The sequence below is a fragment of the Chlamydotis macqueenii genome, chromosome 13, assembly GCF_036417535.1.
Source record: "Chlamydotis macqueenii isolate bChlMac1 chromosome 13, bChlMac1.mat, whole genome shotgun sequence".
In the NCBI taxonomy this organism is placed as follows: Eukaryota; Metazoa; Chordata; class Aves; order Otidiformes; family Otididae; genus Chlamydotis; species Chlamydotis macqueenii.
In genome coordinates, this window is record NC_141568.1 from 13,065,001 (window position 1) to 13,080,913 (window position 15,913).

Consider the following 15,913-nt stretch of genomic DNA (forward strand, 5'->3'; position numbering starts at 1 on the left):
AGAAGTCAGAGTACATATGTAGCTACTCCCCATACAGCTTTCTGGCTAGCGTATGCAGTTGTAATGTCTCTGAGATAGCATTCATTACAACGATAGGCCTTTCAGATAAGCACATGTGAAAATATTATAATCACAAAAGTATTACAAAATGCACTGAAGTAGACAAAATGAGTTTGTAGTCGTACTTGCAAAATAAAATCTACTTAGTGACCCAGACTTCGACGAACAGGTTCAGATCCATCCTCCCCCTCTGCACAGGCAGAAGAGGGAATTATGCATGAAACAGTCAAGGCAAAACACAACTACCACCACGCGTGTAAGATTACTCTCATCCTAATTTTAACAGATTTGGTATTGTATGCTTTTTCCCTGTTGATATTTCACAGTGTATTAAAAACAGTTTCTTAAAAATATGTTACTTGCAGTAAATAGTTTAGAAAGAACATTATGCATTTTGGAAAAGGCTACTCAAGCAAACATCCATCCTTTCCAACAAGAAGCACAAAGACACAGCTCAAGACTTTTGGGGTATTTCAAAAGCATTGGCCTTCAAACCAAACAACAACCTATGGGTCAAATGTGCAGCCATCTCCACTAGTTAAGCTGTTTCTAAGAAATAGCTTAAGATTCTCCCCTGAAAAACACTCTGCATTTGCATTTCCTACTGGATGAAATACTACTTTGAAAAGTATTCGACGTCTCAAGCGGCGTCAACACATACCCTTCAGAGGGCACAGCTCCTTCCACGGGCCATCAGGGTGCTGCTCCCCTTTCACGACTCCTTCCAGAGCCGCCTCGTCCTCTGCTGGACGCAGCAGCGATCGCCTCTCGCACGCAGCTTTTATTCTTCAGTTAATTCCTATCAACATTGTCCACAGCTTTTTTCGGTGTATAACGCACCCTCCAAAGTCCAAATAAAGAGAGGTGGTGATAGCTTTTGTACAAAATGCTCCCATCTGTGCTTTCAGCTCTTGAAGACAGTCTCAATATATATAAACATCTAGCTTGAGACCAATTTTCCTCAGGCTTTTATTTTACATTCACAGTAAATGTGATGCTCAGTTGTTTCTTAAACACTATGAGAGTCTCAGTCATTGCCTTTCTATCTAAATATCGTTCAACAGCCATCTAGGTTACACTGCTCTGGAGCACCAGCTTGCGATGCTGCTTTCCGGACGGGAGCGTGCTGGTTTGCTCCGTCAGGTAAAGACACTGAGCAGTTATGCAGCGCATTTTGTTTTAAAATGCTGTACAAGCATTAACTAATCTGCCCAGCACCCTGCGAGGGAGGTAAGTATTACTCTCTCCTATTTTACAGATGAAGAAACAGACAGTTTAAGTGATTTGCCCTGGGCCACACAGCACTTCAGCAGGCCGGCTGGGATTACGCTCCGTCCCTGCATTCCCGGTCAGACCACTGGGTCGCTCGCGATGTCCCTGCCAGAGAACAGCCGGGGCTCCCGGTCGGCCAAAGGAGAGAGCTTCCTGTGGCCAGCAGAAGAAGAGGTCTCCTGGAAAAGGGCTCGTGCATGTAGCTGCAGAGGAAGCTCAGGGTTTCATGTCTTAAACTTGCCACTCTGCATCCTAAAAGCCTCGAACACAATTACTTCAAATTTTAAATGTACCATATCTGGTGAGAAACAACTCACTTTACAAACTACAGACGTTACTTTATTCATTGAGACCCCCGGAAAAATATCAGTAGAGTAACAGAGGCTCCATAGTCTCCCCCTCTTACTACCCTGTGGTTTAAGCTTCTTAGAGCCTTTTAAGACGGATTGAACCAGAGGCTGTTGTCCAACTTTGTCACATCCAATAATCTGAGAAAAGTCTGACATGGCTTTCAGGTGAACCCGAGCAGTTCCTATTTACACGTCTCAGCTAAACCGCTTGGGAAGAGTTCAGCGCCACCAACAAGCCAGAGTCTCTAGGATGCTTTTCCACGAGTGCCAAAAGGAACAGGTATTTGAGTCAGAAATCAGGATACGTGGATTTCCTCTGTGCAGCAGCCTTTGAATATTTACAGGCAGCAGGACTTCTTTCCCAGCTCCCTTACTAGTCTGAAAGGACTGGATTTCCTTACACCGTGATTAGCCATTTTTACAAAGCAGCCCTCTGCTTGCTATGTAAACACTGGTAGAGGAAAAAATAATCGGGGAACACATTTTGTATTGTTGAAATGAAGCCCACCAAAGCCAGATTTTACAAGAGATGACAACATACTAACGTCAAACTGACACAAATTCTCATCTATGCGTTTTGGCTTTAATGGGTTAATTAGCTTGGCTGGATACAAATTTTAATTATCTGAGTTTGACATTAATGTCCTTGGAGTGTTGTCTATAAGGATTTGGGGAATCATAGACATCATTTTAGTTACTTCTGGAAACTGTGTGTTACACTGGGATTTAAATAGTAAGAACAGACAAGAATAGTGAGAACAGGTTGATCTATTTTGAAAAGTCAGACTTTGTGGAACAGGACAAACTGAGATAAAGCTGAAGCCTGGTCTACCTTGCTAGGTTCCGTTCATCTTCGGGGGAGCCTTGTGGATATTACACAGGAGAGAAAGACTGGAAAGTTAGGAAATAATCTCCTTTGAGGATAGGTGACTGGACAGAAATCTGAGATTAAGTATTTCACAGAACTCTGTATGTAACTGAGATTTAGAGTTAAGATCTCTTCATTGTCTAACATGGTTTCTGAAGTAGAAAGTAACCAGTCGTAAGACGGTTATATATACACAGAGTGTTTGTACAAGCCAGGGCACAGCCACTTACCTCAACTACTGCCAGCGGCTCAGTTCTTCCAGAGTGAGATCTGAGAACACGCCCCTGAAGGCAGCACCTCAGTGCTTCTCACTCCCCACCACAGAAATCCTGGGCCAGCACAATCCCATTCCAGGTGCAGAAGGGAAGTTACATGGGGGAACCACAGAATAATATTCTGCATGCAAAATCTTTGATGGGCAATTTCTGGCACAACTATGACTAACCCCTGAACAAACAAGAATACCTATCGTGCAGCCTGTTAATGGACTACGTTAATATTACTGAGCCTGGAGGTAAAGTACCATGCAATCTTACGCAGACATGCCACTTCTGAATTCTGTGGAGGTGGAGGGTATTTCCTTCCAAAAGTACAGCCCTATAGTACAGCTACAAGAACTATTAATGGGTTGAGTTCTGGCATGCAATTTACCTGCTTTACCTATCTTCTCGCTTTTAAAGGTCTGTGTAAGTAGATCAATCATCTGAGGATTTTTAACGGTATTTCAACAAATATATATTTAATCTGCAACAAAATATTTTTTTAGCCAATAATTATCCAACAAACTATCTCAGGTTACTTGAAACAAGACCTGCAGTTCTGCAGAACGTACTACCTACCAAGAGCTTCGCAAAACACCCTGCTATGTTATTCTATTCTATTCATTTTTCTAGAGATGCATTTGTTTTAAGATTCAAAAGAGAATCCTGATTGCTTTTTGTGTATATGGATTTAAGCTCTTTGTGCTTGCAACAACATAAATAAATTCACTCTAACAGCAACGGCACCCGTTCTTTAAAAAGCAATGCAACCCTTTGTGCAGTAGCTTTGCACCTTTTAAAGGCAACCTTCATTTTGTTTCTCATGTATCAAAATACTGACACTTTGTATCAAAACCAAAGTAATTTGGATTGTCTTCTGTAAAAATTTGTATAGTTAATTTGGCTTTAGAAACACTAAGTAAACACAATGCTTTTCTCTTTTAGGTTCTCCCATCTATGTAACTGCTTGAATTATATTAATACATTTAAATTCCTCCTAAATGAAGGAGGGTGGCATTCAAACAACTCCTCTGTTGCCCTGTAAGAATTATAAAAAGGTAGAGGCTTCTCTGAATGACAACATATAACTTACAAAAAGGAGTCTATTCTCCTTACTTTCTTCCATTGTGTTCTGGTTAAAATACCCAGACTGTGGTCCTGTGAGAAACCACGCACCTCCCGGGAACCGCAGAGCAAATTTAGAGCACTTAGCACTCTTCCGAATCAGCTCCTGCCTTAACAAGGGTAACGAAGGAACTGATGGAGGTTATCAAACTAAAAAGTGATAATCACAAAAAAAAAGCACAGTAAAAGAAACTTCTCCAGCATGCAGAAAAAGAGTGGAATTTTTTTTTAATAAAGAAAAGCAGTACCTAGATGTCTTTGTAACGTTGCCCACATTTTTTGTTCTTTGGCCTCCCCAAAAAGTGAGTAGGCAAGTTTGTACTCCATTCTTTAGAACAGAAAAGTTCTTTTCACCCTTGCATGAAACACTAAAACCTCTGAAGGCCTCACACATTCACAGTGAATGGAAATGGAAAGCCTTCCTATCATGTGTTTTGGAGACAATATCCTTTTTTCTGGAAATGTTGATAAGGAACAAATTCAACCTGGTCCGCATCTGCCTGGATCATCTTATTTACTAAAAACAATGGTATCTTTTAAACACTGTACACCAAGCAATCGGTCAATTTTGATTGACACAAATATTTGTATTAGAGGTTACACACTGCAGTTTACAATTGGGTACTATCACAATACTGTATGTTAATGTAATCAGTATTTTAATTTCATGAATTCATTTGCAGCATGACACTGCAAGGGTATTCTTACATATACTGAAGATACAATTGCTAAGTAGTTCAACAATTCTCCTTTAAGTGTTTTTTTTTAATCTGATAAATTTTTAACACAATAAAACCACTCCTAGTTTTGTGGGCATGTTTTAATTTCCCACCTTTTAAAGTGTTTAGACACTTGGAATACCTAGCATACTGAATTAATCCACAAATATTTACAAGAAAAACCTATTTAATTTCTTTCTATAGTAACTACCACAGGGACTATTGTAATGAAAAATTTCCCATCTTAAAGAATTAATGCGATTACTGATATAGAGAAAAAATGTAATTTATATCATCACAAACACGTAAAAGATATAATCCCATATTCACAAAAAGAATCTTTATTCCCTCTTTGAATTCTGAGACAATGCAGTCTTGCCTTGAGGAGAACAGAAATATTATGAAGTACCTTAAGCAAGATAATTGTAAGAGAAAAAACTACAATTGCATTATTGTTGTGCTAAACTGTGACATACTTAAAAAGCTAATTTCTTTTATTATAATGGAATTTGGTGTGCATATCCTTTAATCTACTTCACTATTTCTTCATGTTTTTACACACAAACATATGTGTAAAGTGTTCCCCATTATCTGTACTACCTGGTTGAACAAACTGCAACAAATTTAAAACAATTAAAAATATACTTGGGAATTCCATAAACTTCACCAGATTTTCTTCTAACAGTTTCAGAACTAATTGCACAAAAATGTGCAGCAAATGAAAGATCTACTGCAACTCAAATACTATTCAAGAAGACACAATCAATATTTTATGAAAAAGTAACATTTGACATGAGTGACTGTCCCAAATTTTACTGAATACATTTCAGCCAATCACAATGCTGAACAGTTTGCTTCTAAATCAAAAGCTAAGCAAACAAAAATATATCCCCGAAACAGGGCTTTCTACAGCTACACCAGTTAAAGTGCACTTACTTTTAAAATTCAGTACAGTCACCCTTCAATTATTCCCTTCAATTAAAAAAAAAATTTAACCAAGAAATTAATCTGCTGTGGCTGGGCATCTCTCTATTCCACAGAAGCAAACGTTTTTTTGACTCATTCTCCCTTAAAAAGCAAATTTAACAAAACTACTAAGACAAAAAGGATGACCTAATTAGTACTAAGTAATGTTTAAAGCTTTTATATATAGTACACTCTTATTGCTACCCCTAACTTCCAAGGCTTTATACTCACTGATATTGTTTGATTTATGTGTCACTATTACTGCCTAAGCATGCAGATTCATCTTGTCCATTCCTCTATGCATCCGACACAGAAGGAATCAAACTGCAAAGAAAATTTCCTGTGAACCTTGGTCAAATGAACTGTCAGGGCAGTGGTGTCCTCAAAGGCAGAGGGTCACCCCTGGGGACCAGAGGACTTCGATGGGTAGACCATGCACAACTAGTCAAAGGCAATAAAGAAAACTCCCCAGAACCAGCAAGAAAGGAGTGAGCGAGTGACAGGAATCTCTTACCCTTACCTACCTAAGAGCCAGTCCCACTGGAAAACTTAAACCCTGAACAGACACTCTCCCACTCCTCCCGACTCAGGAGAGTGGGACACAAGATGTGGTAAGCAATGAAAACGTGTGCCTGGTATTTATTTCCTTGTAACTCTTAAATTCTGTTAAAGCACTGAATTATTAGTGCTATACTAATTAAGTTCATTTCGGTTATCTGAACAGATTTGACCAGCTAGTTACAAAAAAATACCCAACTAAATATTCAATAGAGTCATACTGGATTAAAAAAAAAAATGTAGGTCAGTGAAGAGACAAACCATCAACAAATATCACCAGGTTTCTGTTTGGGAAGCAATTTCAGCACGAGCCTTTCTTTGCTCTGCTCAGACCACAATTCCCACATATCAAAGCCTTTAAGCACACACTGGCCTTAAGCACATGCTTAAGAAAAGCTTTGCTGTGTTAGGACCTTCCAACCGGCACACCAGACATTGCAATGTAATCCCCCACAGTAAGCATGCCCTCTTTTCCAGAGTGCCTGACCTACTCACAAAATTTATGCCCAAAAAGATTATGTACTGAAAATCAAATCATGTTGTGTCAGTGTAATGACGATGCCCAATATACATCACTCTGTAAACTATGAAGCCTCTACGCTCACAAAATGCCAGTCAAATCAGAAGTCACACCTATGAAAATAACTGCCATGCAATACACAAAAGAGACTTTAAACCAATACTTGAGAAACGTCAGTCTTCCACATTTGTGCCACAAGTGGCCAATTCTCATTACACAGCAATGGCCTACAGGACTCTCACATACATAACTTTTTTTCTCATTAGAACAAACAAATAAAATCTCCAATAGTCTCCTCTAAGTTGCCCTCATTTAGTGTGAAAATGGTTGAAAGAGTTTAAGTCAGCTGTATTTTTTTAAAGGAGAAAAGTATATCTACAAAAGAAATACTTTTTTTCAGAATCGTATGTACTAATAAGGTTTTCACAACCCAAACCTGAAAATAGTCCTTTAAATAAAAAGTTTTCAGTTAATATCAGTGTTTTGGAGCCTCCCACTGGCAGCCATCACACAGCTGAAGTGAACTATCAGCTGAATGGAGGGCTTACATCCAGGCATCAGTGACTATTTTACTTTAAGAGAAATGAGTATGTCTGAGTTCGTATTTTAAATGCAATTTAGAAGATCATAAAGGAAAGAATCCAGCATTTATTTTGTGTCTCCCAGCAGACTACTTAATGTTCAAATATCTACTATGCAAAGGTCAGATGATTTCACTGAATGTAACGGTGACAAAAATATTCTGCAGCACTGAAAAAAATATCAGATGATGAAGGAAAAAGATATGGGCCTGAGATCTCACAAGAGTCACAATAAATAATGCAGATTCAGTTCAGTAAGAAAGAAAATTGCAAAGTTGTGTCAGGAGAACCAGATTAAGAAAGATAATAGGTAAAATACAAATTACATACTTTTGGTAAATGTCCTTCATAAAGAAATATTTTGAAGTAATTCAGCAAATGAACTTTTACAAAAACCCTTTTTAATACAAATATCACTTGCATTGAAAAAAAAATGCATTCAGATGGGAAACCTCTGAGGTATTCTGCTGCAGGCAGCATCATGGATAGCTGAACTTATAAACAAAAATCCAATGTAAACAGTTGTGCTAGTTGCAACATACAGAGGGTGAAGCTGCAGCAAGTACTCATTCAGCAATGAGACAGATTATAGGTAAAACCAATAAGAAAAAAAATTTACTCAAATGCTTATCTGCAGCAAACAGCAAAGGTTAATAGGTACCAATTTATTTTCCATTTTATTGTGCTTTTCCTTCCTTGACATTTACATTAAATATTTTAGGCTCTCATTCTCTCTAACACAAAGAGGTTCTGAAGTGTGCCATGCGTAACACTTGCTGGTGGTCCTGGCTCTTCAAAACCAAGATCTCACCACCAACTAAAAAGAGCTGGAAACAAAACCAGGAATTGCCTATCTGTCTCTGTCTCTTACATCATTCATTATGCAAGACGAATTTGGTGGTCACCAAAGGCATGTGATCTGGGGAGATCCAGTGGATCTCTCCCCACCAACAGATAGGAACATAAAAGGTATGAGGCAGAAAAGCAGCTGAGTGGCAAGTGGAAAAAAAAAAAAAAAACCAACAGCAGGAGTAAAGCATGTATGGAGGGAGGAGAAAGCTGGAAAATTATTCAGACAAAGAAAAAAAAAAAAACAAAAACAGAGGACAAGACAACAAAGAAATAAGAGACGAGACGAGAAGAGAATATAGAGAACAGGGTAACTTAGAGCAAAACTACAATTTGGTGTTCACTTTCTGGAAGAGAACACAGCATTTCTCACATTAAAGAAAAGTAAAAGGGGGTTTTTAGTTTGTTTTCATTTTTCTTTTTTTACTTTTGTGTATAATAAACAAATGAACAAATCTTGACTGCTCTCGTATTCTAACATTTAACATCAAAACCTGAATTTTGGTAACTTAAGCTGGTGTATCATTAAAAAAAAAGTTCTGGGTAGGTGTTTAAAAAAAATTAGACACACCCAATAAAATACCAAGTAAAGATGGAAAATAAGGTGCTAAATTGATATCACATCTGAATGAGACTTCTGATAGTGAGCTCAAAAGAACAAAAAGAAAGAACAGTGTAGATGCTAGTAATTTTACATACTAATACAAAGATATATAATTTTGACTATTCAATTATGTTCAGAAACATACATACGTTTTTTTCTGTGCTCAACCAGCTCAATAGCCTGCTTTGCCGAGCATTTTGAAAACCAGTTGTCCCCAAGCAGAACAGTAATCTCATTGGTGTTGACAAGCTTTCCTGGCATGAAGGCAAGAGGACCAAAAGGTACCTGTCAAAGGCACAGAAGAAACAGTTGAAAATCAGTAGTGAAAATAAAACCTAGACAGTCATTCATGTCTTAGATTTTTTTAAAAAAGCAAAATATAAGAGTTAAAGAAATAAAAATTCCACAGCAGTTATTTAATGACTAACCCTTCATAAACACGCAAATGACCAGGTCCATTTCAATTTAGTGTTGTACTTACAAAATCAGAAAAGTGGTACTTAACTAGGAAACTTGCTTTGTGACATAGAACTGTAGTATAGGTGAACGCTCCTATGGAAAACAAATTCACTTAATCCCAACACGCAAGCCTTGATAATAAAAATATTATCATTTAGGTGAGTTACATATTTATTATACACAGACTACATTCATTTCCTAATAAAAACAAGTTTAGCTTTGCTAAAACGTTTAAGATATTTAAATAGGTATGGTCAACTCAAAGATGAGTTGCTTTTCTCAGTATCTGTATGGCTAACAGTAAGCACCTAGAAACCTCAGTGTAAGTTTGTGGGCCTAGCAGCAGGACCACAGCCCGTGCTCAATCCCATCACTTTGTTTTATCATTCACCAGCACGCAGCCCTCGGCCTTCGAGCAATGCTGCACCAAGAAACACCTGCCTCCCATCGCTCTCCAAGCACATGAACAACACACGGAACCAGAACACTTCAGACAGGAGCACGTGGTGATAAACACGTTTTATAACCATGAGAGGTGCTTCTTAAAACATGTAGTCCTGCTTTTAACACAAATTACAACATACAGCACATTATTTTTATGATTCAGGACACCTTCCACAGCCCCCACCGTGCAGCTGGTGCTCAGGCAAGTCGGATTGCTGAGGATCAGCCCTGGCCACCCTGGCTCCTGCCTCCTGCACGCCTACCCTCAGCCCTACCACCGCCTGCCTGGCTGCCTTGGGGCTTCAATCACCAAGAAATTAGGAGACCAAAATCGAATTAAAGTTAAAATGAAGGTGGCAAAAAGCTAAGAACCACAGCCATTTCTGGTTTTCTCTTGAGAGAGAGGATTCTGTTTCCTTGGATCTGTGTCTGTTGATCAGAACAGATCTGTTTCCTTGGAAAGTGATCTCCCCTAGCTTCAGCATCCAGGAGGGTACCAATGCTGGAAACAGTTCTGCCGAAGGCAGGATCCTGATGTTAGGACTATGCAGAATGTGCAGAAGGGTACACACATACCCTTCCTGACTTGGTTTTCAAGTAGCAGATTGCACCATTTGCCTGTTCACTCTCCCCGCAAAATGATGAAAGCAAAATTGAAAACATATGAAAATATTTGGCTAACAGGATAGGAACTATTTATATACATTTAAAATAACAGATGTGAGTTAACATTGCTGCTTTAACTAAGAATAAGCCCTATCTAGCTTTTTTAAAAATAGAGGGTTTTATATGCTTCGAAACAATACAATCTTTTTGCTTTATATCATATGGCCCCATCTATACACATGGAAAGGGACTGCACATATAAAATCCAGAGCTGAATCATTAGCACAGGAAAGCGCAACACACTCTTTTCCCACATGGTGAGCGTACTCCAACGTCATCCTACTAACAATTCAAATCTAGACGTTGAGCCAGGCTGCCAAGGAAGAAAAGTAGTGAGGCACTTTGAAACTAGACACTCAGTTATTTACAGGACAACTTCCCTCCCTTTGAAGACGTATCTTGAATTGGACCTGAGAAGCAGAGAGGGAAAAAAAGAAAGAGAAAAGCCAGTTTGGTCAAAATTCTGGTGAGGGCACGCCAAGAGGGTGAAGTTTGCGCAGGGAGCTGTGCAGTTGTTAGGGAAGATTCAAAGCACTAGAAAAGATCGCTATGTCAATGTGAAGATCCGTGAAACAAAAATTAGCAGCACCTTTTTATGTAAAAATCAATGTTCTAGAGTTTATTTCCATGAATCAGGAAATAGTACGGCCACTTTCTTCCCAGGAAATGACTAAGAACTGTAATTCAGTCATAATTACAGTTTTCTATACAATAGATTTACATATCAAATATGTCAGGTTTTGTGTTAGCATTTATGTCATCAGTTCTCAGGTGTCAGTAACACTGTAATTTATAACACATTTCAAAGAAAAGAGAAAGAAACAAAAGCAAAGGTTTAACTATTGTAATAATAAACGTAACATTACAAAGTACTGCGTGGCAACTCAAATAATGTCTCACCGTTGGTGCAGGTACCTCAGTTACTAAAAATTTTAGCCCATTTTCTTGTGTGAACCCTACAGTGTACATACCATGATATCGTAGGACAGCTTATCGGGCAACGTATGAAGTCGTTCCTGAAGAGCCTCATAATCGCTCTCCACCTTCTTCCTGTTGACAAATTCAAGGTGATTCAATTTCATATTTAAAGTAAAGAGTTAATATTTTTCTGCTAGTAATTCAACATTTTAAAAAATACAGAAAATCTAATTGTTTTACTCTGAAATACATACAGTTGATCGATTAATAACTTATTTATAAAAGCCTTGGGATGACATAATAGCTAGATTATTTCAGAATAATGTGTATTAAAATAGGGGCATGATTGTTTTAGACTGTGCATGTCTCTGAATTTGAATTTTCTATGGTGCAAAGAATCAGTTCTTTCATTAGGATTTGGCATATCTCACTCCACGTTCAACTTGAACAGTTATACCACCATCAATATTTAGAAAAATAATTGAAAATTCAGTTTATACTTTGTAAGAGGCAAATTCTTCAAAGTATCACTTGTAATAAAGGATTTATGACCTCGGTTGAGTTGACATAAATAGGCAAAATTTTAATTCTGATTTTCATGTGAACTTTGTGTTCCTAACAAGAGTCAACACTCCTGAAAGACGGCTTGACCATCAGGATTCTGTCACATCTTCAATCCCTGACAAGAGACAGTACAGGTGAGGAACATCCCTTCTGCTTCTTCTCTATCCAAAATGTCAACAAGGCCCATGGCACATGCCGCTACCCAAGGCAGAAATGGCTTGGTGAACTTTGACAAGTTACTCCCACAGTAGACAGCTGGCTCTTCAGAGGACTTTGCAAGACACAGCAATTCAACTGTTACGGGGACTCCCCTTTGTGTGCAAAACAAGCAACTACACTCCCTCTAAAAAAAGCCTTCGTTCCTGAAGACATTCTTAAATACTTAACTTCGGCTGGAAAAGTCTTTTAATGGACCACTGCCATTGTGAAGATGGTCAGAAATCAGCTCCTGCATGGAGTAGCTGGTGTATAAATGTCAGATTTGATGATATTGTTTACCTGTACTCCAAAATAGTAAACATATATATAGTAGTAAATTCTGCAATAAAAGGCAACCGAAAGCACAGAGCAGCACACTTAACAACGCTGACCCAAGATGCAAATTACAGGTCTTCTGAGGATGATTCAGGAAAGCAATCTATAAATGTGCTGAAAAATGAATGTCATAGTTGATAACACAAGTCTCAAAATATTATCAGTGATTTTCTTAGATTCATAAGCAGAGTGAAATCTTCTTCAGCATTCATTAGGAAAAATTATCTGATACTCATATGTTTTGACTCATTTACTTCTGTAGTTGAACTTTGCTGTAATCACCCTACTTTATACCTGGAGTACTTAATATTTTAAGTTGTTGAACTGGTCCTGAAAAAAAGAATTCAGGGTTTTATGCCGCTTGGACAGTAAAACCATATTCTGTATAACTAATTTACAAAAAATGCTTGCTGCTGCTTCGGTTTGACAGCAGATTTCTCCCAGATATTTTAGGCAAGTTTCTCCAGCCATTGCCCACATCAAAGTGAAAATGTAATTCACTTCCTTCAAAGAGGAAGACCAAGCTCACGAATCCTAACAGAACCCACTGAGGTGTTTTGGAGGGGAAGCAATATAACAACAACTTGGTGTCAACAATAACAATCAGTTACTTAATGATAATTACAGAATCCAGCCTTGGCCTCACAGAGATCTGTATTTGAGACATGGACACTGATGCACTCCAACTACTCGCTGAAAAACAAACAGGATCCCCAAGCCAAAGGCCTTGCCCATGTCTCAAATGCAAAGACAAGACTCCATGGGAAGAGGATGGAATTACAATCTTCCTGCGCGCAGCAGGATTAAACGTTTCCATCATTTCATGGCTGAAAGTCACTCAACATTTCGTTGTTAATCTGAAAAGAAGATACTACCTTTAATGTCCCACTGCTGCTCTTTACGGAACAATCTGATTAGGGTACAGCAGAAATCACTTGCTACAAAAACTATTTTGCTTTACAGAGCAAAGTGTGTTTCTTTTTTCAGAGGGACTACTGCCCTTTGCTGATCAAACCTCCACCAGAGGAATCTCTAAAAGTGCGGCCACATCCTGAACTGGGCCATCAAGATAAAGAAAATTAAAATCAATCCTTTTAATTAATTGGCCTGAAACAGCATTACTTAAGGAAGGAAGCTGACCTCCCTCTTCACCTATAGCCGACAGTCACACGAGCTCTGGGGTGTGCTGGCGCTATGCTCCATCCCTAGACGGAATGAAGAGCCAAAGTGAACGGGGAGGACGAATATTGGGACTCCAGCTATGAAGATGTCCCTAGAATGGGAAACGTATGTCTAGATGTTTAAGCCCATACCAGACCCATTACTGAATTCATGGCTTTAGAAATATGCTTAAGAAGTGTACCAAAAAATGAAAAAGAAAATAATTTAATGGAAATATATTGAAGCTGAGCATTTTAAAGCCCTTTTGTTACTCACTCAACTCTATTTAACATTCTTCTGTGTCACTGACTACTTAACAGGTCCTACAGGAACAAATCACTCGGTGCAAATAAGAGCACTTAGCTCTTGCACAATCCAGATCTAAACAAGGGTACTAAATTTTAAATATTTTTTTATAAAGTAAAGATTGTATGGATGCTGAATAAACTGCTTTTCTACATAATAGACACCAGTAGGTTAGATTTCCCTTCCGACATTCTGTGCCCCAAACCCCAAAGTTCACGGGGCCATGGCCAGGGGTTCACTCACAAGCCAACACACGAGCAACTCCTCCTTCAACAGCCAACCCTCCCACCTCACTCCACAAACCTCAGCCATTTTTAGAAGAGGAAATAAGTGTCACAGCCTTCCAGACTTCTAAAAATCTGTTCAAATTGTAAGGCTTTCTGCCAACTAGTTTATTTCTGAAAAACACCGTCTCTTAGCGAAATAATGTACACGCGTAACCTCACATGGGACCAAATTGGCACAGGTGCTTCAAAGCTCCTGAGAAAGTGCGTGTGCTGGGGATATTCTGCCTGACTTCACCACAGCAGCACCAGTAGGCACTTCTATAATATTTCTCCTATTGAAAATTAATGCAGTCTCTGAATTTTAAACATAAATGAAACATATTAGTTTTAGATTATTTTTGCAAGCCAATAGTCAGAATTTAATATGATGATGTGTATAGATTGCTTTGATTTCTTTCCTCTTATCCGGTCCTTGCAGCCTATGTGCATTTAAACTAAAAACATTTGATACACACTAAATATAAATTATTTGCTTGGAGATCTTTCAGGCATGAAGAAAAAGCCTCTTAAAATAAATTTAAAATATTATATGCTTGATGGTGTATAACCAAAGGTTTAATCTCACCACTAAAGGGGCAGTTGCTGTGATTCTGCAATAACCCTGCAGACAATAATCAAGACAGCTCCTGTTGTTCTCTCAGTAAAATCATGGTAAACACAGCATGGATATATTGTAATTTGATATCTGTAAGATCAACTGTTATATCTCACAGTAACTCATAATATAAGATTTCATTCACCATTAAATGTACATTTTCCTCAGATGCCACACAAAACCATTATTTAGTAAGCATGTTTTCTATTAACCATAGATTGCCAACAGAGAAACAAGTGCCCAGAGATAATTTTTTTACATAACAAACAATTTTTTTTCTAAGCATTACAAACTAAGCTTTATCACATACTTTACTGGGGAAAAAACAAGAAAACATTACTTTCACATTCTTTTAGCAGGGGAGGTGGAGCAGAATTTCCCCACTTGCTCAACAGTTAGAAAGAAAACAATAATAATAATTAATTCTACCCGGGGTGTACCTTTTCACCAATCAGGCAAATTCAGCGTTCATCCCACAAGGTTACTTGGGGAAAAATGACAAATGAGCTGGGTATTTAAAACAGAAGTATAAACACTAAGGTTCAGTATATTTGTGATTTAAAGTAATAGTATCAGTGGAAAATATATACATTTTAAAGAGAGTATACTGCAATATTTCTGAGCTATCGCTAACTATAACCCCCAAAACAAGCTAGTAGGATTTGGCTATCACTAGAATAAACAGCAGTACTTCACTAAAACATAACTAGGTTACTCATCAATATTTTAGGCATGTAATCAAACATTTTTCACTTACCAGTGCTGGATTTTTTCTTGGCAGCTAGTGACCACCTGTCATTGAAACAGATAACTACTCATGAAAAAACAAGGCTAAGCACACAGCTGCAATGTCAATGCATCAGAAACTAGAACAGTGGCTTTACAGATTTGATGATGTCTCTATATACATTTTTATTTGTCAGTGCAAAGGCATGTGAATGGTAGTTCTTAAGCAGCACACTTTATCACACACTAATGCAGACTGATAACCACAGAAAAAATTACAGCTTTTCAACTCATATTTTGGTACAATACCTGCTCCATAACTATTAGCTGACACATATAAGATAAGTAGTAGTTTGTGCAATCTGGAGATCTATTTTCAGTGTTACATGTTTGCAGAATAAGACAACAACATAAATTATAACAAGACATCAATGTAACTTCCATAGTCACTCATTAAAAAACAAAAACAAATTAACCCCATAGCACCAAAAACATTTTTTTCCTTTATCAGTACATCAACC

At 38.0% G+C, this 15,913-nt stretch overlaps 1 protein-coding gene across 2 annotated transcripts in view; it reads right to left on the reverse strand.

The window, feature by feature from the left end:
• Window positions 1-15,913, reverse strand: part of URI1 (URI1 prefoldin like chaperone) — a 42,392-nt gene that overhangs the window by 14,807 nt on the left and 11,672 nt on the right. For both annotated transcript variants that reach the window (XM_086757961.1, XM_086757962.1), the window contains exons 2-4: window positions 15,424-15,458; window positions 11,273-11,351; window positions 8,882-9,017 (exon numbers count right to left, since the gene is read on the reverse strand). In XM_086757961.1, the coding sequence (XP_086614087.1) occupies window positions 8,882-9,017; window positions 11,273-11,351; window positions 15,424-15,458 (250 nt within the window). The remainder of the gene's footprint in view (window positions 1-8,881; window positions 9,018-11,272; window positions 11,352-15,423; window positions 15,459-15,913) is intronic.